Source organism: Siniperca chuatsi, linkage group LG4, assembly GCF_020085105.1.
Source record: "Siniperca chuatsi isolate FFG_IHB_CAS linkage group LG4, ASM2008510v1, whole genome shotgun sequence".
Taxonomy (NCBI): domain Eukaryota; kingdom Metazoa; phylum Chordata; class Actinopteri; order Centrarchiformes; family Sinipercidae; genus Siniperca; species Siniperca chuatsi.
In genome coordinates, this window is record NC_058045.1 from 19923607 (window position 1) to 19950566 (window position 26960).

The 26960-nt window shown below is 41.1% G+C and overlaps 1 protein-coding gene across 34 annotated transcripts in view; it reads left to right on the top strand.

Annotated features, from left to right (window-relative positions):
- mical3a (microtubule associated monooxygenase, calponin and LIM domain containing 3a) overlaps positions 1 to 26960 on the top strand; it is an 89913-nt gene that overhangs the window by 35486 nt on the left and 27467 nt on the right. For 15 of the 34 annotated variants that reach the window (XM_044192144.1, XM_044192145.1, XM_044192142.1 and 12 more), the window contains 25 exons: positions 7858 to 8264; positions 9094 to 9301; positions 9481 to 9597; positions 9730 to 9831; positions 10498 to 10653; positions 11074 to 11174; positions 13645 to 13902; positions 14058 to 14173; positions 14560 to 14686; positions 14864 to 14957; positions 15095 to 15124; positions 15700 to 15847; positions 18072 to 18268; positions 18445 to 18563; positions 18680 to 18742; positions 18893 to 19066; positions 20044 to 20145; positions 22132 to 22242; positions 22739 to 22801; positions 23005 to 23118; positions 23264 to 23368; positions 23779 to 23892; positions 24807 to 24908; positions 26121 to 26228; positions 26682 to 26868. In XM_044192144.1, coding sequence (XP_044048079.1) covers positions 7986 to 8264; positions 9094 to 9301; positions 9481 to 9597; positions 9730 to 9831; positions 10498 to 10653; positions 11074 to 11174; positions 13645 to 13902; positions 14058 to 14173; positions 14560 to 14686; positions 14864 to 14957; positions 15095 to 15124; positions 15700 to 15847; positions 18072 to 18268; positions 18445 to 18563; positions 18680 to 18742; positions 18893 to 19066; positions 20044 to 20145; positions 22132 to 22242; positions 22739 to 22801; positions 23005 to 23118; positions 23264 to 23368; positions 23779 to 23892; positions 24807 to 24908; positions 26121 to 26228; positions 26682 to 26868 — 3295 coding nt within the window. In that variant the 5' untranslated portion in view covers positions 7858 to 7985. Of the gene's footprint in view, positions 1 to 7857; positions 8265 to 9093; positions 9302 to 9480; positions 9598 to 9729; positions 9832 to 10497; positions 10654 to 11073; positions 11175 to 13644; positions 13903 to 14057; positions 14174 to 14559; positions 14687 to 14863; positions 14958 to 15094; positions 15125 to 15699; positions 15848 to 18071; positions 18269 to 18444; positions 18564 to 18679; positions 18743 to 18892; positions 19067 to 20043; positions 20146 to 20517; positions 20602 to 20678; positions 20772 to 22131; positions 22243 to 22738; positions 22802 to 22881; positions 22900 to 23004; positions 23119 to 23263; positions 23369 to 23778; positions 23893 to 24806; positions 24909 to 26120; positions 26229 to 26681; positions 26869 to 26960 lie in introns of those variants that run through there. The other 19 variants (XM_044192170.1, XM_044192173.1, XM_044192179.1 and 16 more) reach the window with 18 other exon arrangements.

Genomic DNA, 26960 nt, shown 5'->3' on the forward strand with positions numbered 1-26960 from the left:
AGACACAGTAATGATGAGCATCCCTGACAAGGATTCAGTTCTTTTGAAAAATGAATAAAAGAATACGCAAATTACAGTCTGATGCTTTTTATGTACATGGGAAAATGGCCCTTGCTTCCTGCATCTTGCCTGCACCTTGATTGTTATGCACAGCTGTGCACAGGGCAGCTGACACACTCAAACTCCTTTTGAAGAGGAAATTCTAGTTGGAGGCAACACCATGTGATGACCAAATCAATGTGGGACTTTTGAATTACTTTGTGGTTCAGACTTTATATCATAATTGGGTTATCCACATATTTATAAAATTTGCATGCTTACTTTGTTTTGGGTTAAACATTTCAGAATGGACATACAGCATGATGACGCTGACGTGTTTCTGTCTGACAGAGACAGACAGCTGTAATGTTTAGAGTGAACTAGGGAGAAAAAGTAAGTAAAAGTAGGGACAAAGAATCCCTAGGAGAATCATGTAGGGTGTTTTTGTTAGATGTTAAGCTGTTTGAGTAAAGGGATGCAACTAATGATTATTTTCATTATCGATTAATCTATCTAATGTAGTTTTCGATCAGTCAAATATTTGGATTTTCAATTTACGACAATATAAAACAATAAAAGCAGAAAGTTGAACCAATGAAGGTTTGGCATTTTTGCATAATACATGACTTAAATGAATTATAGCCAAAATAGTTCTAAATACATTTCTTGTCAATTGACTAAGCTAATTGATGAATTGTTTCAGCATAAAATGTAATTGATTGAACTTTTGGAGAAAGATTTTATTGGCTTTTATAGGAATAGTCTGCTTTCTTGCCGAGAGTTAGATGAGACGATTGATACTACTTCATCACTGCAAGTTAGATATGAAGCTGCAGCCAGGAGATGGTTAGCTTAACTTAGCACACAGACTGAAAGCAGTGGGAAACAGCTAGCATGGCTCGTTCCAAAGGTAAAAAAAAAACCCTCTGAAGCTCACTAATTAAACCTTTTAAGCACAATGTCGGAGTCTTCTGAACTTGATTTGAAGTTATATCTTGTTTCTTTATTCTGTATAAAAACTGAAGTTGAGGTTTTACGGACGTTTGTTTCCCCCTTTTTCTAGTCTTTTAGCTAAGCAAAGCTAATCCTCTCCTGGCTGTCGCTTCATATTTAACAGATATCTAAGCAGCCTTCTCATCTAACTCTTGGCAACGAAGCTAATAAGCGTATTTTCTCAAATGGAGAGCTATTCTTGTTCAAAATTAGCCTAGCATTTTTCTGTGTTTTCATTTACATGATGACGGTTGTGAACTTTTCCTAATTGCTAGCCTAAATGTTGCACACATACAGTAATGACCAACATATAATGGCGAGATACTTTTGTTGTCAGTCTGATCTATTTACAGCCTGCAGGCAGCCCCTGAATAGACCACACCTGCTGCTGCACTTCTCTGTAATTAGCATTATGGCCAAACTGTAATATAGCCATCTCCAGTGACTATCATAATGAGTACAAGGTCAAAGTACAAGTCAAGCTGATCGTTAACTGTCAGTATAACTACAGTTGTCGTAAGGCAAGCAGGAAGAAATAAGCAGAGACATAAAACTGTTAAATCCAGCTATTATTACAGGGTTTTTTGGACCTGGTAAATCGCGTGTGGTCTGCTACAAGTTCGATGGACTAAATGTTCTGCTTATACATCCATTATTGTGAAGATACCCACTGCTCAGGGAGAAAGATCACATTGCATCCTGCACTCTCTCTCCTGCTCTCTGCCAAGTCTCCTGATGGATGCGAGGAAGAGACGGGTCGGGATGTTACGTTCATCTCCAGGGTGTCCTCTGAGCATCAGTCATCCCTGATCTGGAGACTGACGGAGGACTAAATGCTATTTCAGGATACACACTGACACAGACACAAGCTTACAGTCAGCCCAGTTGTCCCAGTTATTCAGTGCTGCCATTGCTGGTAAGCAATTGACTTAATTTGTTTACCTCAAAGCTTCTGGGGTAGTTATTTATTTATTTTTTTTACTCTCCATGTGTACAGAAAGAGAGAGCACCACACCAAACTCCTCTGATTCTCCTTGGTATTCTGTTCTCTGTTATATTGAAAGAGAAAATAACATGTTTTGGACACCATATTATTGTCTATTCTCTGTTGCTTTTATGTTTTGTTTTTTAGTTCTGTGGCTTTGATCCTGGAATGAAAATTAAATTAGATGCAGGCAAAATAAAAACATGGAATAACTTGGCGTCCCAGATTGTTTGTTTGTTTTTCCACAGAAACTAGCAAAAAACAACAAACCAATACATCCAAGCCACTACAAGTTTTGATGAATATTAATTTACAATATACTTATTCATCAGGGCTTTGAAATCACTTCTCATTTATAATCTGTTATTTATTACTGCTGATAGGGACAGTGTAAATAGTACATAAAAGCAGTGCTATCAAACGTGTAGCCTAGTGGTCTAATATCCGGCTCTATTTTTAGATTAGAGGATGATGTAATATAACCAATAAAAAGTAAAGGCATGCTGTGTGTGTGTGTGTGTTTATGCATACTGGGGGATGCTGTGTGTGTAAGGGTTTGCATGCGTGTGTAATTCTTGTGTGAATGTGTGAAACCCTGCAGCTCATCCAGATGTCAGGAGATTTTGAGTGCGTGTTGAGCCAAAGCGGTTTAGATTTTTCTTCCTTTTATTATCCACTTAAAAAGGTTTGGATGGAATTTTAGCATTGCTGAAGGAAATAGGAAATACCCCCCCGACTTGATACCAGTAATGTCACGTTGCTTCTCTGGCCAGTAATGTCAATGTGATAATCCGTCATATGTTGGTTCTCTTCGTCATCTTTCTCTGCCTAACAGAAACACATGGTGCAACATTTCCTGTTGAGTGGGCATATGGGTCTCTGCAGGAGGCTACTATTATTCAAATTATAGGCCAGGTTCATTGCTGTCATTAAGCTGGGTCAGGGTGTAGCGTGTCACAGTAGACTTGCTTGAGGTGTATCATCTTTCGACATCTCACACACACACATACCATGACACAGCATGGCAGTCAGTCAGTAGTTGCACCCCCATTTCCTTCAAAGACCTCTAAGTGTGTTAGATGTTTACTGGTAGCTTTCTCAGATGTATGTTATAAAGGTTACAGTGTCTTCTCATCTCCCGTGCTTGACTTTTTCATAAACCGTGTGTCTTTACACAGTAAAATGAAAAGCCCACAGAAGGAATCATGTTTATCCCTGCTATGAATGGGGAGAGTAGCATAAAAAGAGAATTTAGTTCTTGCAAAAAAGATTTGATTTCACCCTGAAGTGAATAATTGTCCCTCTGAGACCATCCTCCCAAGTTCCTGTTCTGTTTGATGTGACTATGGTTTCATGAGGCTTTGAACGCAGAGTTTGAGATGACCTGCTTTCCTTTACTCTGCTTCATAAAACAGTCTCAATGCTGATGAATTGTGTTCTCTTTGCTTGTCTTCTGTCATTAAGTCCATCAGTAGGATCAAAGAGCAGGGTGTAAGAATTCAGGGCAGACGTTTCAGACTTGTTTTGTTTTAAGATGCTCCTGTCAGGCTTTTTGCGGTTGATGAGATTACAATTTGTCAGCTGATGTCATACAGACTGCAGACTGGTTCCTGTTCGTAAAGATTTTCAGGACCATTTTATGGATCAAATGGTTAATCAACAGATTAATCAATAATGAAAATAATTGTTAGTTGCAGGCCTACCTGTAAGGTTTACCCATGATATTTGGGCTCACTGCTCTTAAATATTGTTATATTGTACCACTAGTTAGTCATTTCAAAAGTAAGAGGTTATTTTAATTAAAACAGTGACCTATTATGTCCCAACCAAAAGACGCCATTATAGTTGCAGTTGCACTTACCAGTTCATCTGATACTACACTTGTTGTAGCTGAACTCTCATGGATTGTTCATGCAGTTGCACACTGCATGAATGTGATGCCACACAGTACTGTGAATCTGAGACATACAGTCGCCCATTTCTGTGTTGAAAATAACCTCGAAACTGTCTTGTTTGCACTTGCTACACACTAAAGAAACTGCAAGCCTGACTGCATCTCAGTCTGCTCTGCAATCAACATCTGAGTCTACATCACAGCATCAGAGTCCTTGTGGAGATGAACAGGAACAGGCTTCAGATGCCTATTTGAGTGACGTTTATGTACGTGATTTGCCTATTTTCGATCCCACAGTCATTATTGATCTCGTCTGATCTTGACTGTCACAAAGGGAGACAGTATTTTGCATATAAACTCACAATGATACAATGATACTACAGAGGGTTCTGTCACAGATGATTTATCGTGTGTGTGTGTGTGTGTGTGTGTGTGTGTGTGTGTGTGTGTGTGTGTGTGTGTGTGTGTGTGTGTGTGTGTGAGCATGCACATACATAACCACAGACAACAACTGACTGCAGGTGTTGCTGGACCCTTACAGCTTGTGTTTTATTTTTTAACATTTCTTGAGCCAAATGATGCAACAGGAAATCTAAATGCTTGTGTCTGAAGAGGCCCTTTCTGTCTGTGCTGGCACTGCACCCTTCAGCCCTGATCCTGACTGACTGAGGCAGAGCCAACCCCAGAGCCTGTTGTTTTCACTGCAGTGAGGAGTTGGCAGGTTGTGTAAAGGAGGCCAGCTGACCTCTTTACCTGCATACCTTTCATCATTTGTTGCCACTGGGACTGGGAAGACATTGGTTTTTATGAACTAGCTCAACATCCTGGACAGTGGAGTACAAAGCTCAAGCTTTTACAGAGAAAGCGGCTGACAGTGTAAATATTCATGTGTGTTCCTCAGGATTTCAGTAACCGAATCCTGTCTTCACCCGATTGGTGACTCTTAGAGCAAAAGATTAGGTCCCAAACATAAATTATGATGATGTCTTACTGTCTGTACTGTGAATGAAAATGTACTGATGAAAATGTTGACACTGACTTAACAGATGAGTTTTTCCCCCACACATATACTATATAATCTTAAAGGAATAGTTTGACATTTTGGGAAACACACTTATTCCCTTTCTTGCAAAAGGTTAGATGTCTGTACAGTAAATATGAAACTTAGCCTAGCTTAGCGTAACGACTGGAAACAGGGGGAAACCGCTAAGTGACAGATGTCAAACAGCATTCAACAACATGAATGATCTCGTCCCCCTGGGGCACTGCTGCAAGTCATAGCAGGTAAAACAACAGCGAAAGTCAATTCTCATTCAGTATTTACACAGGAAGCTATAGCAAGCCATGGGACATGTACAGTGGATAAAATGGGCAGTACTATGTAGGGCTGTAGTCAACCAAAGAAATGCTTAGTCGACCAAAGTCCTGTCCTGCGCAACGATCAGACGACTAAAAAAAAAAAAAAAAAAAAAAAACACGATGTCTTTTTTGATTGAACATTTATTAAACAATTATAATAGAGCATTTATAAAACAACACCGAAAAACATCAATAATACATAAAACTATAATAATAATACAACTCTTTGAAAATTAGGTTATTTTTTAAACTGCAAAGTGAGGAGTTCTGTCCTAGGTCTATAGTGACCGTCACAGTTGTGCACCTGACCACACCACACGCTACAAAAATATAACTGCTAAAACTGCCAAATAATGAAAAATCCTAACAAAAGCTCTCGATTATACAGGCTGTATATTCTTCTTTACTTTCAAAGCTATGGGTTAACTTTTGTCCAACCGATCTAGGTGTTTTAAAACAAACACAAACCCAAAATAGCCTAAAAAAACACTAATAATAATAGGCTGTATAGTAGGAAGGCCTATAGATTTATTTTCGTTTTGTTACATTATATAGGCTATTTTCAAACGCGTCAAGTGTACAAATAAATTGAGTCAAAATAATAAATAGCATAATAAAGCCGTTAGGGCTACTTACAGATCTGCAGGCCTAGTCCACCTTTTTTATGTTGTGGGCCAAAAACACTAACATGTCCACATTCTTGGGTAAAAGACAGCTCCTCGACTTGTTAACAATAAATCCTGCTTTGGAAAATATGCGCTCTGCAGGAGTGGAGGTTGCAGGGATGCAGAGCAGGCGTTTGGCTGCCCGAGCAAGTTGTGGATATCTCGCCCAGCAGTGTCCACTTTACTTCTGTCCTGAAGATAATCTTTCATTTCGTCGCAAGAGGATCTTTGTGCGTTTTGCTCATCAGGATCATCCTCTGCACCATGTCCACAAAGAAGCATCGCTATCTCCTTCTCTTTTGCCGTTTTCTGTTTTTTTGCCAACGGGTCCTCATCATCCCCTGTCTGCTCTGCGCTGTCTCCCGAGAGGCTTAGCCTTTGTGCTAGTTTTAAGACTTCAGAATAGGCCTCATCCCGTTTCTCATCATTAAGAAAAGGTAGCTGTTTGAAGCGCGGGTCCAGTACTGCAGTTAAAATGTACAGGCTGCTTGTCATCACAACTCGGTCTTTGAGTTTCCATCGACTATCTATTTTCTGCACAAGCTTAAGTTTCAACTTCTTGTTTGTTGGACTATCGTTATCTGTGATGGCAAGATGACATTTTTTTAGATTCTCAAGTATTGGGAAGGCCGCTGACAGGGATGTGTTAGCCTCCTCCGACAACAGCTCGGTCAGTGTAATAAAGGGCTTAAGAACGTCTGTGATGTCTTCAGCCATATTCCACTGCTCTGTTGTCATGTCCAAAGCTGTCTGACACATTTATATCTCGCTAACCGCTTTTAGGTGATAGGTCATATTGGTCGTTGAGCTATGGTAAGTTAGCTTTAGGCCGCATAGCTTGCACTCCACAGTCTTGTCGTCTTTTTTTGTAAAATGCAGCCAAACAAAAGATTTAGATTTCTTGGACATTTTTTCGACTAAAGCCCAAAACAAGTAGCGTTCTAACTGAATGAATACAGCAAAACTACCTATATTCCTTACTGAGCGCGAAGCAGCAGTGCAGCCAGCCACAGGTGCGGTTCCCGAGTGTTCATGTGGTGCGCTAAACTGTGGCGCCGTTATAAAATAGCCTAAATTAAAGCATTTAAAGTTTGGTATAAAACATAGGCTAATTATATTTAGAATACAGTAATATATAACTGCTAATAAAGGAATAAATATCAAGGAGTAAATCAATGAAAATTTCTTTATTGGTAAAAAAAATAAATACATTTTGCAACTGGTCGACCAATGAGAATGTCAGTCGACCAAAACGGCATCGACCGATTAGTCGACTAAACGACTAAAGTTGACAGCCCTAGTACTATGTATTGCCAAATCATTTTCTTGAATGACTAGGATTGTTTTGTTTCATAGTGTTTTGGTTATGAACTGGCTGTTTCCTGTGTCTGGAGTCTGTCTGGAGTGATTTGTGCCTCACAGATATGTCTACACACTTGTGCCCCCTTTCCTGTTTGGCTTTGTGTGGGTTCAGTGCCCTTCCTGTGTCCCCCAGCCTCATTCCTAGACAGATAAGAAGTTGTTTGAGGTCATGTTGCTGCAGAAGGAGGACAGCGAGACCTTAAATGACCTGGTCTTTATCCTCAATTGGTGCTTTGATTGCTTGTTTGGCCAGCCCACATACGTATGATTGTCTAGTTAAGAGAAGATCCGGGCCCATGTCAATTCAAAGGGCGCCAAAAGAGGCAAGTAGTCGTAGGCAATCTCGACTTGGTTCCTTGTATCTAATTAAAGTTTTTGTTTATGTTGGATTGGACAGTGTTGATATCATTTGAGCATTTGATAGCTGTAATCATGTAAGTTTGCTTTCCTGCCCAATTTCAACATGTGGTAATGTTTCATACAGTACTAAACTTTGTAGCAGAAGGTTGAATTATCTTCTTTGTTTCACTGAGTTTTATTTCGCTCCCTCTCGTGAGCAGAATGAAGATGCCTGAGGCTGGGAGTTAGAGCCCTCCACCAGAGAGAGCGTGTTCCGCGGCTGGGGCTGGACCCAGATACCCCTGCCTGGGGGGTGAAGGGCCCTCACAGCCCTGTGTGAGTCTGGACCATGGGGGATGGAGGCACTGGTGCAACTGGAGGAGACGGGGTGAATCGGTCCCATGTCCTGTTCGACAACTTTGTCCAGGCGACCACGTGTAAGGGCACGCTCAAGGCCTTCCAGGAGCTGTGTGACCACCTGGAAGTCAAGCCCATCGATTCCAGGATCTTCTATCACAAGCTCAAGTCCAAACTCAATTACTGGAAGGCCAAGGCACTCTGGGCAAAGTTAGACAAGAGGGCCAGTCAGAAGGAGTACAAGAAGGGCCGTGCATGTGCCAACTCAAAGGTAAGCCTAGATCATTGCAAACTGTATGATTCATTTAAGGGCGGTTTTGCTTGTTGGTGGCTTCAGTTCAGTGAGAGCTAAAATTTGACACTCGATGTCAAGGAATCATGTAATGTGATGCTCATGTTTACCAGCCAGACTGGTGTGTGCTTGCTTTTTATGAAAGGACACTGCAGGGACACTTTTTCATTTGTGTTGATACAGTTCAATTCAGTCTTACAAATTTGATTGTCACCTCCTCTGGTTTGCAGTGTATAGGTAACTGACCCCAAAATAAGGGTTAAGGCTGATTAAACCGGCTGTATTATTTTTGTTGAAAAGTTGAATTGACAACTGTTAAATTGAAAGACTATTGCAGCTTTGAACTATTATTGACAAATAAAGTTCACAGAAGTTAACCAACTAATAAAATTTTCTTTGGATGAATAAAGTTCTACCTTATCTTAACTTAGCTTAGCTTATGTTATGTTATGTTAGCTTATTTTAGCTTGACTTATCTTTGTTTCAGTTAGATTTGCTATCTTAGCTTTGCTTGTCTTAGTTCATCAACTATTGCCTTAGATTTCTAGTCTTCAAGTGTTGCATGCCGTTATTTACCTAAAAGCGTGTTAGAGAGCTACATCGCAGGTGCTTTTTTTTTTTTTTTAAAGAAGGGAGATGTGAGATGCAAGTGCTAGCATGGGGTGTCAAGGTGGAGTCTGAATAGGTGGGTTTTCAGCCTGTGGTGAAAGATGGGCAGTGACTCTGCTGTCCTGACTTGGTTTTCCATGTGTATGGTTGATATCTTTTGTATAGCTCGTCTATAACATCTGCGTCTCTCTGTATTTAGTGTCTGATCATTGGTGCGGGACCATGTGGCTTACGTACAGCCATCGAGCTGGCTTTCCTGGGGGCCAAAGTGGTGCTGCTGGAGAAGAGAGATGCCTTCTCTAGGAACAATGTGCTGCACCTCTGGCCCTTTACCATCCAGGACCTCAGGGGCCTCGGGGCCAAGAAGTTCTATGGAAAGTTCTGTGCTGGTGCTATTGATCATATCAGTGAGTACACATGATTTTGCTCTCCTGAGCTTACACTACTAATGTACTGTATATGACATACAGTATTTCCCTGTAGGAAGTGATTTGATGTGTTTGTGTGTGTGTGTGTTTGGAAGATGCATTTGTGGGTTTTGTAGTTCTGATGTCATTCAGATTTTCTTTCCTTCTCTGTATTGTAGGTATTCGTCAGCTTCAACTTATGCTGCTCAAAGTGGCTCTCCTGCTGGGCATTGAGATCCATGTCAACGTCGAGTTCAAGGGTCTTATTGAGCCCCCGGAAGATCAAGAGACTGAAAGTAAGTCAAACTGCTGCCAGACAAGCCAAAGAAAAATTAATGGAAACCGAACATGAGTTTTGTCAGAGAACTATCTGTCAGCTGGCTCTGTTGACGCATTTCTGTCTGATTACACATGCTGTGTTTTCTTAGGGATAGGTTGGAGGGCTGAGGTCCACCCGAGGACACACCCTGTCAATGAGCTAGAGTTTGATGTCATCATTGGAGCAGATGGAAGGAGAAACACGCTACCAGGCAAGTCTGCATGTACCGACTGGGAGAAATGCATTAGTAATGCAGTTTTACTTGACTAAACAAGGCAAAACACAAACAGCACTATTTTGTAAGCAGACTTCGAGGTTAGTCAGAACAATTATGATCTCACTTGTGTACAGCTGTGGTCGAGTGCCTGACCTCACTCCGTTTCTTACGTATGAATGAACATTTGTGCACATCTGTGTGTTTGTTTGTGTCTGACTGCTGTGTTCAAATGGTATTTCTGACTGCTCTCCCAGCAGAGCAGAATAGGAATTGTTGAATTGGCTGTCTGTTTCCTCTATGAGTGTTGGGGCCTCACACACAGCCACACAGGCAAAGGGAACCCCTGTGGAGTAGAGTACCATGACCCCTCTCTGTACTACTGGCTGCTGCATCAATGAAGGGAAGCAGCAGACTCCCTCTGGGATAACCATGAACTACAATCACACATCTTGAAAAACTAGAAGGCTGTTTACGTTGTCATGATGCAGAACATCTGGTTACATTTATAGTGTACAGTATACACTTCCAGAGTTTTATATGTTGTAAAAACAAACATGAGCACATGAGTGGTTGAAAACCTTGTTTTGTGATGTGAGAGTTTACAGACCTGATCTCCTGACCTTGAGGTCTGCTTCCTCATCCTCTTGTAATTTTCCCCAGGGTTTCGGCGTAAGGAGTTCCGGGGCAAGCTTGCCATTGCCATCACTGCTAACTTCATAAACAGGAACACGACAGCAGAGGCAAAGGTTGAGGAGATCAGCGGGGTGGCCTTCATCTTCAACCAGAAGTTCTTTCAAGACCTAAGAGAAGCAACAGGTCTGTCACAGCTCTCTTCTACTACATTGCTTTAGGGAGTTTATGTTCTTTTATTGTGGTAACTGTAAGAAGCTACACCTTAGGATGCAACATAAAATGTTGGAATGTTGGAAGATCTCTATCTAGTTCCTGGAAGGAGTGAATGCCAAGGGGTGTTTTGGTGAAATTAAGGTAAACAGGACAAATAATCTGTCCTTGGATGACAGTTCTGAATTTGTCAGCACATCCAATTAAAATGCTTAACATTAGGTCTGATGCCAAGGCTGCCACAGTTTATTGCTGACATGACGATGTCCCCGGGGCTTTGGCTATGTGCTCTGAGTCGCGTAATTTCTCCTCTAATGACGACATGACAGCCAGCTATAAGGAAAATTATTGTGTTTGGTATGTGACAATACGTCTTTCTCTTGGTCTTTGTAGGTATTGACCTGGAAAACATTGTCTACTACAAGGATGACACGCACTACTTTGTGATGACTGCCAAAAAACAGAGTCTGCTGGAGAAAGGAGTCATTCTGCATGTGAGTGATCAAAGCTCAATGTGGTGTGTGTGTGAGAGAGAGATAGTTGTTGAATCTCATCCTGTCTCTTTGTAGTAGACATAAAGGCTATATGCACGCACAGACTGACAAAATCAGAAGTCTGTCCCTCTCTTGTTTTTTTGTCTCACTCTCTTTCAGTCTTTTATTCTCTTTCTGTTTTTGCCCAGTATGTGCCTAATGGTCTGACCAAGCCAACAGTGTTCAGGAACAAACTGCCAACTCAAGCACACTTACTGAGTGTTTGTGTCCTCACTATACACTGTAGTTTCCTTTCTCTGGCCACTTTCCACAGGAAACCGGAAAGACCTTTTTACATGTCTGTCTTCATGTACAAACGTAACTGAAGGTGTGCTATGATTGTGTGGTTGCTTTTGGATTCTAAATCGCCTTAAAAGTCTCTTAAATTAGCATTTTTGCAAACCTAGTCACAGTCATCACACTTCTTCAGATAATTTTAGCTGTCTAACATAAACGCAATCATTCTAAATATTTTGGTGGGTATAAGCTGTCCCTGTGCATGTGTGTTTGCAAGTCTTGTGTGTGTGTTTTCATGGTGAGCTGATGACAGTAATGAGGTTTTGGTACACACTGAGGTCTGAAGCCAGAGGGCATTTGGAGTATGTAGGCACATGTTAATGAAAGTCTGGAAGGTCCCTTTTAATACAAAGTACTAGACAGTTCCTTTTATAGCAATGAAATTGACTCAGTCCTGCCCCTTGGAAAGGGATAGAGGAAGGGCGGTGAGTCCACACAGTTCAAGGCAGCACCGCAAATGAGAAAACAACCCTCATTCATATCTTCCACTACCCTGCCCTTCCCCTCACCCACCATCAGCCTGGCATTGGACAACCAGGGAGCTTGAAGGTGGAAGAATGTGCCTCTCACTGCCTTCTGTGAAAACATGTCACTTTGAAAACATGCAGTGATTTCATGCTACATGTTGGAGAGACTTGTGAACTGCACAGTTCACTCCACTGCAAGTGCTTGGGCCTCTTTGTAGCGCAGAGAAGTTTTAAAGGGGCTGTCTGTTTACTTCAAATTGGCACTTCAAATTGTTCCTTAGTTTACAGGCAGATTTTTAGGATTCTTGATCTGTTTAGTTTTTAATAGAATATTTAGTTATTCTTTCGTCGCACGTTGTCGTTGTTTTTTCAATTACAATTTTTTGTTACAATGTCATTATCGCATTATTATATTAATTGCTAGTCCACACAGAGTAGAATACCTTACATAGTCTGAATAACAGATGAAGGTAGTGTCAGGATAACTATAATGTCACTTTGGCATTAACATGCAACTAAATAATAACATTTGGTCTCTTTTTTCGCCTTTTTAATTCCACTTATTATTAGTATGTGTTCTCAGTGTCTTAATTGTTCTGGCATTGTGATTGACAAGTTTGATGGAGCTAACAGACTTTTTTACAAACATGGACTACGCCAAGTCAAGGGTAGTGATGCTGCTGTATAGGTTATTTTTTTCTTGGCCAAGGAAGGGGTCGTCTGTAGCTTTTCGCTGGGCTTACTTGAGATGGCAAGAATGGGTGTAGTTAGGTGATATATTTTTTTCTAAATAATGTGGCCAAACTGTACAGATTTCATTTACACATGGCTGCGATCAGATCACAGTGCGAGCCAGACCAGCTCCAAATGGGGACTGCCTGGTCAATCCAGCTGCAAAGTGTTCTGCATGCTTTTACACCTTGTAATAACATGTGTTGTTCCTTTTCCAGATAAGATATCTAGATACCGATTGCATGCTAATACCAGGTGTAAATGCGGTCCAATGTAACATTTTATTCTAAAAATTGAGGCCAAAACGTAAGACTTCACTGTTGAAACTGTTTAGGATTTTGTTTTTTTATCCTTTTATCAGCTGAGCTGAGAAACTGAGTTATTTATCATATGCCATGACCATGGAAATTGGCTGGCAGGTTTCCATTAACCTTACATTAGCATTGCAAACAAAGATCCGGTCAACAGTTTTTACCATTGTTCTAAATCAGTACACAAGGCGTATTAAACTACAGGTAACCATAGTAACAATACTTCTGCTTGATACTGTGTTACCAGATAATGATTATAACTGTATAGACCTAACCATTAATTCACCTGACTACAAACAAACTTTGAGAAAGGGATTTTAATGTGAATATAAGTTATAATGGCATAAGTGCAATAACACAATAACAGACTTGGCTGTCAGGACAGTTTGTCATGTCTCATCACTGATATATCCACATTTTTAGCTTTCCATGACAGCTGCCAACAAATTTTCTTATATGCTGAGTAATCATGGCTAGATTTAGTTTAAAGACTCTTGCTACTTCCAAAACTGCTGATTGCTCAAGTTGTAACAGTTTCTTCACATTCCTCATCACGTCTCAGTTTTAGTTTTAGTTTTCATCTAAATGCTGCTTCTAATCTCATCTCTCTTATCTCTCCTGTAGGATTATGCAGACACAGAGCTGCTGCTGTCCAGGGCTAATGTGGACCAGGCTGCCCTGCTGTCTTATGCCCGCGAGGCTGCGGATTTCTCCACCAACCACCAGCTGCCCACGCTGGACTTTGCCATCAACCACTACGGCCAGCCCGACGTAGCCATGTTCGACTTCACCTGCATGTACGCGTCAGAGAACGCCGCCCTAGTGCGCCAACGCAACGGCCACAAGCTGCTGGTGGCGCTCGTGGGCGACAGCTTGTTGGAGGTGAGAGAGACGTTTAGAGACGTTCTACACTTGTGAAGTTCAAGTCGTTCTTTAAATCTTGCATCAAAGTTCTACCCCTTTTGTTTTTTTTTATATCCTTGATTCTTCTGTGGCCATATTTGGTTGTTGAATGTGGTGTTCGCTGTTGTCTCCAGCCCTTCTGGCCCATGGGCACTGGCATCGCCCGAGGTTTCCTGGCAGCCATGGACTCAGGCTGGATGGTGAAGAGCTGGGCTCAGGGAAAAACCCCTCTTGAGGTTCTGGCTGAGAGGTGAGGGTGTGGAAACACTGATACATGCACACCGAGACTCACCCTACTCTTGTACTGGCATTCACACTCACACACTCATGCACACACATACACACACACATGTTCTCTCTCTTCAAACACACCCTTTTATCTCTAAGTGCTTTATTAGGAAATGTGCCTGTATGTGATTTCAAGCATCAGTCCCACCTATGCTAGTACTAAAGGGATAAGAGGCTCTCATAAGAACTGAATAGAATGTGACTCCTTTATTCTGCAGTAACTCTCTGTGCTTTTTGATAACAATGTTAATCTATTGCGATAGTTTCTCCCCATATTTTCCTCCCACCAGTAAGACTCTGCTTATATAGTACATGGGAATATATTTCATTTTTTCCTCTTCACTTTAGGGAGAGTATATACCGTCTACTGCCCCAAACCACACCAGAAAACGTCAGTAAGAACTTCAGTCATTACAGCGTGGATCCTACCACACGTTATCCCAACATTAGCCTTAACTTCCTCAAGCCCAGCCAGGTGAGTACGAGAGCTAACAAACCGCAGGTGCCGTCCTTGTCTCTATTGTTGTTTCACAATATATTTATAGTATCAGTCAAGGATAATCAGTCAATATTTTGATAGGCAAGAGACACAAGTTTTGTCAAACAGTATGTTTTGAATTTCAGATGTGTAGTAATTATGTGTATGTTGCAGGTGAGGCACTTCTTTGACACTGGGGAGTCCAGGGAAATGCGCATTGAAATTGAGAATGTGATCAACTCGTCAACACCCAAGTTGGCCAGGAATGGTTTGTATCTTTCACAGGCTTAAAAAGGAAACTATAAACTGTTTTAAAAGACATTCTTTAATGTGCTGATTGATCAGTATAGGATTTTGCTGCAATCACTGTTGCTGAAATATAATAATGAACTATTTTCACTCTAGACAATTGCCTGCTTGACAAGCAGTTGCAAGGTAACACAAAGTCCAAATGCATGGTGTTGCTTTTCAGGGATTCCTAATAGTTTTAACAGTTTTAAAGTCTACCTGCTATATACCCATGAATGAATAATGTAAAATGAATAGTGGAATGATGGAACTTGTGGATGTACTGATTGCAGCCTCTGAAATTATTTTAGCGTGTACTAACTTGGTCATTGATACTCTCATTTGAGCCCCCTGGTTATATACAACATTTAATGTCCATTCTAGCTGTTTTAAAGGTTTCCTGTGAGTTCTGCATCCTTTCCTAACCTCTCATTTGCATCCTTTTCCTCCTTTGACATCAGTAAAAGTTTTCCATCTCCTGGTTCATAATACTTTCTCATTGGCTAGTTAAAACTGGTACTAACATGGATGATGACGCCATGGATGACAAAACTTTATGATCCTATGATCAGCCTTGCCTGACAAAGGCCATGAGATTGCCCAGCAAGAGATGTGTAGTGCTGCCCAGAAACAGTTTATGTTTCTTTCCACGTTGAATCCAGATTCTGTTCAGCTTGCTGCTTTAACATCAAGCCTTTAATTTTCTCTTTCTGCCACACCAGAATCCATAGCTCGGTCCAGTAAACTGCTGAACTGGTGCCAGAGACAAACGGAGGGATACAGGAACGTTAATGTAACGGACCTTACTATGTCTTGGAAGAGCGGTCTGGCCCTGTGCGCCCTCATTGACCGATACAGACCGGATCTCATGTGAGTATCTGAAAGAAATACATGCAGAACACACACCATAAGGAGCACAGTTTAATACAGACGGCAAATATGTTTTGCAACTTGTGGACTTTGCAAGAAAACATTTTCAATCTCGGCCAAGTGTATCCCATTATGGTTAGAGTGAAAGGGTTAAAACTGCTGCAGTGCCTGGAACGACTGGCCTGCTGTGTTTATGTGCATTTGTTGGTTGGAAATGATGTTTATTGCCTGGTTGGGACCTTGGTTTTGAGTTGTATATCACTGTAAATGAGGTGACAGCTACCAGTCATAATGACCTCTTGGGTCCCTTAAGGGAGCACTCCTCATATCCCTGATTTCCCTCCCTCCCTCCCTCCCTGCCTCCCTGCCTCCCCACCCCCACCACCCCCACCCCCACCCCACCCCACACACACACACACACACACACACACACACACACACACACACACACACACACAAAAGACTCTCCTTACTCTCACACACTATAAACAACACAGTCTCCATCCGCATTGTGTAATGTAGTTTGTTACCCTCTGGAGGCAACGTGACAATTAACATTATAAGCTATTAGTGTCTGTGTCCTGCCTGACCTTTACCAAGTAGTGTAGCAGTTGTGCTCTGCTGCCTTTGATAGGCCAAATGATGGGGGAGAGTGATGAGTGGAGGTACCTTGGGAAAAGTGCATTCACATGTACGCATGTACAAGACGGACGGTTAGGAGGGACTAAGTGGAACATCCACTCTGTGCCTGATGTGATGTTCTAATGCTAATGCTTTTAAATGGACTGTATGTGCAGTTGAGATGTATTGATGACCGATGTTAATGGTATTTTGAGCTGCAGTATAATGACATTTACAGTAATGCTTTCCACAACATGTGCTTGCTGTACAGAAATGCTTCTTCATTAGTGTTTAAGGCTCAATGTCAGTTAATTTATTATTTATTATTATCATTATACCCAAAGCTGCTGGCCGGAAAATGTAGATTTGTTCCCTGTTTTCTTTGCTGATTCATCACAAAATGAGACAGATATTTGGTGTGTGCTCCACTGATTTGGTGTGCAAGATAATCAAGAATCATCAGCAATGTCTGCAAGTGACTGTGTAATATGAAAGGGGTTACTCTTAGTGACGAACCCACAGAAAATTACCATCCCGACTCTGCAGTTCCCCTCAGCGCTACAAAGCTTTTAAAGCGTCTTTCAGCTTCTTTTTTATTTACTGTTTTTAGTTTGACTCTCCCCGCTATCATAGCATTGTGTCCAGCCACAACAGGCAGGTTTTTAGATAATTAGCTCTAAAAACCAACCACACGATAGCAGACAGACAAACTTATCGATTAGCTGGTGAACATAGTGGAGCATTTAGCAGCTAAAGATCCAGATATTTCCCTTAAGAGAACAAAACGGGGCTCAAAGGAGAGTGAATGTTGGACTTTGATTCTTCAGGTGGCCAGAAACATGAGTCCAAATGAATGTTGTTCTGTGTTTGCTGGATTTGTAAATAAACAACTGTTTGCTAATAAATTTGCCATATCCACTTGGTGACAACATGTCAATGTTGTGTTCATAGGTTGTTTCTGCTGTCCCCCAAGTGGCCAAAAAATCAATTAATGCAATTTTGAACAACTTTTTGTTTTTTTTAAACATTTGTTAATACTGTTCTTACTAAGACCTAAGCCAAGATCATATCCATAGTACACCTCAAGTGGACCTTAATGGCTCTTAATTGGATTTTGGGGATATAAAATGAACTTTATAACAATATTCAATATATGGTGTAAAACAGTGATGGGCTTCAAATGAAATATAATCACCTCTTCATCACTATACACGAAAATGGTGCAAAGTTAACTTTGGTTCAGGTTTCAAAATGGCAGTCAATGGAGAATGCTAGTGCAAAAGTAACATTTTACATTTTCTATAATTTTGTACACAGAAATAAATTAACAACCGTCAAATAATAATATAATTTTGTCCTTCCACTAATAAAAAGAAAGAATCACAACCTAATTTGATGGCAAAAATCTGCAAAATTGAGTAGTGAATGTGTTGCCTGTATGTGTGTATTTGTGTTACATTTACAGGAACAGCAGAGATTAAGATTACTGAGATGAATTCTTATTGCTTTATCATTACCTTTTTGCATTCACCACCCCTGTCCTGTCCCATCTCATTCCCCCTTTGTCTTTTGGTCTCCTTCTCCCTCTTCCTCCTGCACTCAGTGACTTTGATTCCCTGGACGAGCGAGACCAGGAGAAGAACAACCAGTTGGGTTTTGACGTGGCAGAGAGGGAATTTGGCATCTCGCCCTGCATGACTGGCAAGGAGATGTCTTCTGTGGTAGAGCCAGACAAACTCTCTATGGTCATGTACCTCAGCCAGTTCTATGAGATGTTTAAGGACACAGTGCCACCTGGAGGTGAGAGTGGGTGATACAGTAGGGCTGCTTCTTCTATAATCTGGTTTTGGGAGGTGTCTGTAATTACAGAAGTGTCATCTTCTGACAGCTGCTTTGTAAACATAATTACCCATAATCCTGAGAGGATTTAAAATGCTTTTTCATGCGCTTAATCATCTATTCTTTTCGTTCTTCAGATAACCACAACTTGAGTCCTGAGGAGAAGGCAGCACTGATATCCAGCACCAAATCTCCCATCTCTTTCCTCAGCAAACTTGGTCAGAGCATAGCAATATCCAGGAAACGAAATCCGAAGGTCAGTGAGAAATGCCTGTTAGCAACCATTGATCCTTCTTGAAACATCAAAAATGGCTCTTCATCACTTCATTGTCATAGTAAAAGTGAAAATAACTCAAGATGTGTCATCAACAGGACAAAAAAGAGAAGGATATAGACGGTTTGGGGAAGAGAAGGAAAACCAGCCAGTCTGAAGATGTGAGTAGTTCTGACAGCGTTTTCAGATGTTGAGTTTGTGATTATTGTTCGAGCAGCCCTTCCAACCAGAACAGACTAATTAATCCCACTAGACAGACAGACAGCCAGCAACAGGCAAACAATTCTTTCTATTTTTCTACTTTTTCACAGGAGGAGGTATCCAGGACAGGTCGTGACGATAGGCCATCTGCCCCGGCTATCCTGTCGGAGAGAAAAATGGACTCCTCGGCTGTGGGGAATCACAACAAAGTCAAGGTCATGGCCAACCAGCTGCTCGCCAAGTTTGAGGAGAATGCTCCACAGCCTACAGGACTCAAACGACAGGTATGGAAGAAGTCACATGGTTCATGTTGTGGTATTACAGCTGGGTGGATGGAAAAAGCTTTCCACTAAGGGAAGATTAAGCAACAGGGAATAGATGTTTAGACTTTCTGGACGTCATAGGAGTTCAGATTATTTTTGCACACTCATTGTGGTTTGTTTTTCCTTACAATGAATATTTTGATGAACATGTATATTTCACGCTGTGTGACAGGGTCTCTGGTCTCATGATTGATGAGCTGTAGGCCACTGTATTAATGAGCTGAGGTCCAGAATGCTAATATTGGTCATGCTGGGTATTGTTCCTGGGTCATGTAGGCAGCCTCACAATGCTGACTGAGCTTGGAGGTCTCGGGTGAATTGGTTAGCAGAGCTTTGGTTTGCTTGCTACTGAGAGTGGGAGGGAGGAGTGGGCTACGGGAACACTAGACAGCATTGTTGATGGAGAGAAAGACGACTCTCAACTGTTGCTGTTTGAGAAAATGTCTTGTTACTGTGTGTCTTGTGTCTTGAAATAGCTGCTTCTGATTTGATGGGTTTTTTTATGTAAAAACCTCTGTGTTTTGCTTTGGCCATCAGAAGTCTATGAAAATAGCTGATTGTATGATTAGTACAAAACTTTAATAGTGAGTAATTTGAAGTTTTGTGGGGAAGCTTTGATGATATATAAAGGCTAATGATATGTTATGCACACAGTTTGTGTATTTCTTCTCTTTCCATCTATTATTGATGTACATTCTGCATGACATTTGCTGTTCAATATCTCTAAGTGCTATTATAAATACCGCACAACTCTCTCAGCATGATCTTCTTATGACTCTCTGTCACTTCCTTATTAGTTTTGAACACAGATTTTCCTACCACTGTGACTCCATCCACTCATGATTCACTTCCTTCTGTCGGCTATTCCTTGCATGGTTATTCGGGCCTCTTACCGCCCACGCTCACTGTCACTCTCTCATCTTCATCTGACCACAAAGGGAGAGTCTCTGCCCAATCTGGATCGCCTTTTGCCCCCTACCTCGCCTCAAACCCCTGTGAATGAGCCAGTGCGTCTTGCACCTGTCCCAGCATGGAGAAAGGTAAAGAGTGGACCCCACACACACACACACACACACACACACCTTATCCACATAGAGACTAACAACTAGACTGATCATCTAACCATATGTCCCTGTGGTGTGTCATAGTTGGGAAAGCTGCTTTGTGTTGACCTGTACTAGTCTGTGCCTCACCTTCTCCCTAGACAGTGTGCAGATCTGTTGTGTGCGATTTGGAGGAATTAACTCCATAGCTCTTGTCGTGTGGTTAACAAAACTGTGTTAGTGTTTTTAACTTCTCAGTCAAATATCTGTGCAGCTTTGTGTGTGCGTGTGTTTGTGTGAGAGACACATAAGAGTGCACCAGAGACACCATCATGGTTTCTCCTCCTTGCTTCTCCTGTCCTGGTTCAGAGACGCACACAGCAGCAGGAGCAGCTGAGCATTCGCTACAAAGAAATGATCAAGTGTCAGACACTGCCCAACAGAGGGGAGCAGGTATGGTTAGCTACGCTGGCCTGTTAGTCCTCCAACTCCTTTCACATCCCATTAAGTCCAGATTCTCCTCCCTACAGATGGAAATGGATTGGCCTTCCAATCCAGAAGAAAGGGGAAGGGAAGGTAGCTTCACCAAGCCATACAACACCTCCTGAGCTCATATAATACAAGACTCCAAATAAACCCCAATCAAATCAATTAGTGAAATATGGGGGTTGTTCAGAAGGTTTCATGACTCCAAAACCTTGTCAGCAACTGTTTAAGCTATGTGTTTAAAAAATATAAAATGAAACATGATTCTTCAACTGCATTGAAACAGGTCAGCAGAAAACGGATTCACATTTGTAGGCAGTGTCAACCCATCAAATGGTGGGTTTGGTAAGTCAGATGTAAGAAGGGTTGATGTTAAAAATACAACTGTAAAAATGACAGCATTTTATGACCATGCATTATAACAGGCCAGGAAATGCCTGGCCTGTTATAATACCTAGATGCGATGTTTAAAACACAAAATGATCGCAACAAACAAAGCTGTTAACGTTCATTTTTTCTCACCAAAAAGCTTTGTGTGTAGGCCTAACAAACCTTTGCCTTTTCTGTTTTAAATGACCTGAGAGCTCAATTTCAAAGTTCCCTGCTATGCTTCTGCCCTCACTAAGGAAGAAGCAATTAAGCTTGCTGTTTTGTTAGCCCGCAACTCGTAGGTGTGTAGAAATGTTGCTTACTGAGAAATAAGATGCAGTGCTACATTCACTCCTCCAGCCTCAGTAGAAGACCAGCTGTTGCCTTTTTTGTCTTGTCACTAGATTAAGCATTCTCCTCACAAATACTCATTTACAGCTTCAAACTCTCCTGTTTAATGTGATTTCATTCACTGCTGTTCTTAAATGTCCTCTCACTGCACAGTATGTGTATAGCTTGCTGAGTAAATTTAATTTGCTGAAAGTCAATTGTAAAGACTGGAAATAATCTTGATTATCCTAAATATTTCGTTACACATAGTGTTTAGGATAGATTTTTTAAACCGCTCTTACATTCAGTGCTCAGTTTTGTATATTGGCAAACTTTTATTTGCTCTCTTTTCATATAGTAAATCTCTCTTCATGCCTTGTTTTTATAATTTTGCCTTTTCTGTGCTTTGCTTTAAAATCCCCTTTTGGAAATTTCTCGCTGACAGCCATTGGACTGTCTTTATAAAGTGTTTTATTTTGCCATATACACTTTGCGGGTGGTCTGTTTTGCGGGGTATGTGTATGGAAATGTGTGCGTGCCAGTGAGTCAGGACACCACACTAATTCCATAACCAAATGGATTACTAAATTTATGCGTGTGTGTACGCAAATATTTTTAGATACACTTTCACCTCTTGGTTTTACAAGCTTTTGAAAGCATTAAACTGTATTACCCTAATATGAATGACTGCAATTAGGAGTATGAAGCATATTTACTCTCAGCGATAGCTCATCATTTTCATAACCATTCTCATCATCTTCTGCTAAATCTGCTGTTCCTGTCCCCTCATCTCTCAAGGCCAGAAGTGGCGCAGACCAACTGTCCAGCTTGGGCCCTCGGAGCTGCCCAAAGAAAACCATTCTGCTCCCTTCTTCCTCCTCCACTTCCTCGCTCTCTCTTCACTCAGAGGTGACACACAGTCTGCTCTCTCTGTCTGTTTGAGTCTGTCTATCTCTGCCACAAATCCATGGCAAACCCATCTAGTGTCCTCTTACCCCTACTCCCCTTTTTGTTCTCTAAAAGCATCCTTTCTAATTATGTCTGCTGTACCTCAGTTTTGACCTCTGCAGTGTGTAGTGTAAATAAAACCAAAACGCATTTCCCCAAATGAACTTCCTACAGAGGGTTACAGTCTTGTTTGCTTCCCTGTGAGTGGGTAGTGTGTGTCATTATCAGAGGACCTGCTCGTTTTCATGCTGAAGGGCATGTTGATGGGATGAGACGGCTTGTAAATTAATGTAGACTCACAAGACTTTGGGTAGATTGCACTTATTGACAGAGATTCTGCATAATGAGCTGTTCTCTAACACAATAGTCATGAACTCCTTTTGTAAGAATCTGTTTACACTTGATGCAGACCAAAGTGTTAATACAGTATGTATGTCTGCTTATTTCTGCCTTCAAGCATTTGCGTAAAAGTCCAGACGAAGAGGAACTCGAATACTACGAGAGACCTCTGAAATACGGGGTAGAGTAAATGAGTGATTGCATGGATATGTGTTCAACTTGTCACTGCTCTCTCTGTTGTTTGTGGTTGGCATTTTTTAGTGAGATAACGGTTGGAGTAGCTGTACACAGACTTCTTTATGGAACAAACAGCCAAATCAGGCTTTTCTTTATCTAAGCTACATCCAAAATCATCATCAAGTCTCAATAGCGCTTCCTTGGCAGGAGTGGAAGCCGCTGCACCTGACAGACCCAGGACCCATTCACATACCTGGTATACAGGAGAGGGCTGACCGCCTAATCTCCAAGTTTAAGGGCAAACCTGACAGGCCACCAAAGGTGAACACTATGCATAGACATTTTATGAGGACATGGTTTCCGATGTCGCGTCATTGAGTTTTATTGGGTACATTTCTTAGCATCCTCTTCTTCTAGCATCCTAGTCTAATTCCCTCTTCCAACCATTCCTCTTTTCTCCCTGGAGCCTAAGAAAAAGCCGTCCCATTTCTTTTTAGAGCAGTGGAACTTGTCCCACGACCTGACTGAGATCCCTGGTGCACCACTATCCTCTCCTGACTTCTCCAGAAAGGTTAGGTGTTGGTGCTGTGGACTGAGACTCTAACACATCACCCTCTGTTGTACTGAGAAATAACCTCGTGGAAGTTTTTACTTTTGAGAAAAAGACCTTACTTGAAGGCTCACTCAAGCTTGTTCAGTTTATTTATCTTAACTGTTGTTTTGCTAGATATTTCTGCTATATAGCCTTGCTAACTGCAGGGCATTGTTTTCATAGTTTCTCAGCCTTTAATTTATGCAGTAATGTAAGCCTGTCAGCTGGAACTATGAAAACAATGACTAACAAACCATCTATGGCCTTTACCACAATGACAAGCTTTTTGGAAAGGAGATTGTTTTTGGAAACTACTAAAAAGGCAGATAATAACTACATGTTCCTCCTTGTACATCCCTTTTGTGATTCAATCATCTATTTCTCTGCAGGAGCCTGCAAGGCCTCTGCACTCTGATGATCAAATGCCCTTATATGTGCTTAGTATTCAAGAGAGGGCTGAGCAACTTGCCTCTCAGTTTGAGGGCAAACCAGCCAGACTACAGGTGAAATTCCCCTTTTAACACAGAAAGCTGATTATCAGGCTAATATTTATACATGTTGATAAAGCAAGTTTTTGGTAGACTTAGCCTGTCGGTCAACTTTACCCTTTTAGGAGTAGACACTAAAATCATCCATATATCCCAAGTAGGTTGTTGGCACTGTTAGTTTAGTACGTCACCATACATCATTAGGTTAAACTAGTGATTGCAAGTAGGCAGCATGTCAATAAGAACTCGTAATAGCAGTAAAAAAATTGCATAAAAAACATTTTTCATTCACTTTAGTGAATGAAAAATGGTTTTTTATGGTTTTTTGAATGTGATGGATAAATTTTGACACAAAACAATAGAAGGGTCTCTGTTTATGTAGTAAATGAATAGAGGAGACTTGCTTGGCTAACCTTGACTGCAGAGGCGATGACTATAAAGTTTTATTCCTGAAAGCGATATGGATATAAACGGTTAACAACTGTTAGTAAGATTTCATCTTTAAACTGTATGAAAGTAAGAAAAACATAAGAACTAAGAAATGTTTATTTCAATAGTGCTAGCTTCCTACACTTACTTAGCAATTTAGGCTAACGCGTTAGGATAGAACACGAGAGGGAACAGAAAACACATGACTAATTTTAATGTTTGAGTTAAGTACAACTGGCTTTATTTGCCATTTGGAAAGTTGCAGAGATATGACTAGTATTAGAAAGGAGAAACATAAAGAACATAAAGATTAAATTACAAATAGCAGCATTAGTAGCATACTATTACTCAGCAATTTTTTTTTTTCAGAAAATAGCGTGAAACCAGAAAGTTCTAAAAAAAAAAAAAAAAAAATCTACTGATTCAGTTCATAGTTCAATTGTTAAATTGACATTATTAAAACTTTTAACTACTCTCCTCTCTCCCTCCTTTTTGTGGAGCCTAAGAAAAAACCCTCAAGTTTTTTTATGGAACAATGGCACCTGGCCCGAGCCCACTCTCCCCCTGATTCTCCCCCCTCCTCATCTGACACCTTGAGACAGGTAGTAATTTCACGCCTTGAAAGAATGGAGTGTGGTGACACTAACACACTACACCTGCACTTAGAAGTTGCATCATCTCACGTCTCACTGACTAGTTGCAGAAGTTGCTTAACACAACTTAAGCTCACCTGAGACTTACTTGAAAAGCTGGCTGCTTGTTGAGAAATATTAAGAAACTCATTTACAACTTGTTACTTGTTTACTGTGGTTGTTGTGATTAGTATGTGGGTGAGTAATCAGTCCTTGTGACTGTGACTATCTGAACAGATGTCAAAATATTCTTAGCTGGGGTGTGCTTGAACTCAATTATAATTCCCACAGTTATATTGCCAAGGGAGTCCCTAGTAGTTGTTTTGGATTGGAAGAGCAGCTTGGCAGCAAAAATCCCATCTAGTGTAATTCCCATGCTTTGCAATGCAGTGGGACTGCAGCACAGAAAAGCGTGCTCAAATCTCATCCACAGTAATAGTTTGCATGGCTTAGGTTTGTGACCTCAATTCTTCCCCTATAGAGGATAAGATAGCTTTTTTGAGTTTTAATAGATTGAAACCTAATCCCGGTGTAGATTAATTCAGGATTTAAACTAAAGATGGTTTCATATGCTGACTGCTCGCTGAGTTCAGATAATAACAAACCAGTTATCCAGCATTTTCTTTTGTTCATATTAATTGTTTGATTAGTAATACAACAGTGCAGTGTGAGTGCCTAGCTGTGTGTGTGCATTTGAATGAAAAATACATGACTGCTTTACTTGAGTGTGTAAGCACTTAGAGTAGTCTTCATGAACAGTGATATTACAGAAGCACAGGTCCACTGTTCGCAGCTGTTGTCTTTCAAATGCTGAAATAGTTGAACTCTTTTTTTGATGCCCTGAATCCAAAAATGCTTTTTGTTCGCAAGTAAATAAACGGTGGGATTATTTGTTTGACTGAGGGCAGTTTATTATGAGCTATGTTTGGTTTTGCAGCTAGGTGGGGCTGCCAGCACATCTGAACGCTTGATCAAGCAAGCATGGAAACATTGCTTTGACAAGTCTAAATCTCCTGTCAGTGTTCGTGAACGCCCCCTGTGTTGAAGCTCTTGTTGCTATGCCAAGTGATCTCCTTACACACTCTCCCCACCTCTTCCCGCTGTTTTTCATCTTATCTTTCTTTTTCATCCATCTAATGTTTGTCCCACTTGTCTTTTTTTCCCCCCTAATGCTGTTGATAGCACTATGTAAGGATGTACACAGGCGGAGTTAGCTCATTGGCTGAGCAGATAGCCAATCAGCTTAAGTCTCAGGAAGATCCTAAGCCCCTACCTGAAAAGAGGGATTTGGTAAGCATGCTGTCCCAGGGGTAGAAGGCACGTGGCTACACAGATAAAAGCCTCACTTGCCAGAGAGTGTTGTTTTATACAATGATGTGTTGTTGATACAATGTTTGTGTGTGTTTGTTTTCTGTCACAGTTTAACCTCGATCCATCTCCCTTTAGCTGTAGAGTGTGTGTTTGCTCAACAAGTAACTGCAGTTTTGGATACTGGTGTGTTTTGTAGATCTTTTGCTTGATGATCCCCATTCCTACTGATAAATAACCATTGACTAGCTCTGTCGTGGTATTGTTAATAGGTTACAACGTAGCTCAATACCCAGCATACAGTGGCCTGGTGTGTGAGCTTGTGGCTTGATGTCCACTAAATCATTTATGTTAAGCTTCTCCTCTCCTCTCCCATCTCACGTATGCTTCCTTTATTTTTTTCTAAAAACTGATCAATGCTCTATCCTTCCACAGGGCTCTCTCAGAAAAGAGTTCCCTGTCAACATTGGCGGCAGTGATGTGTGCTTCTTCTGCCGAAAGCGTGTGTACGTGATGGAGAGGCTGAGTGCGGAGGGGAAGTTCTTCCATCGCAGCTGCTTTAAGTGTGAATACTGTGGCACCACACTACGACTGTCCTCCTATGCCTTTGATGTGGAGGATGGTAAGACTAACATTAAGATAACTTTTCTTTCTGGTTGTTCCATTGATATCCCATCTGTCATAAAGTTCCTAAACATCAACTGCAGCCAAAAT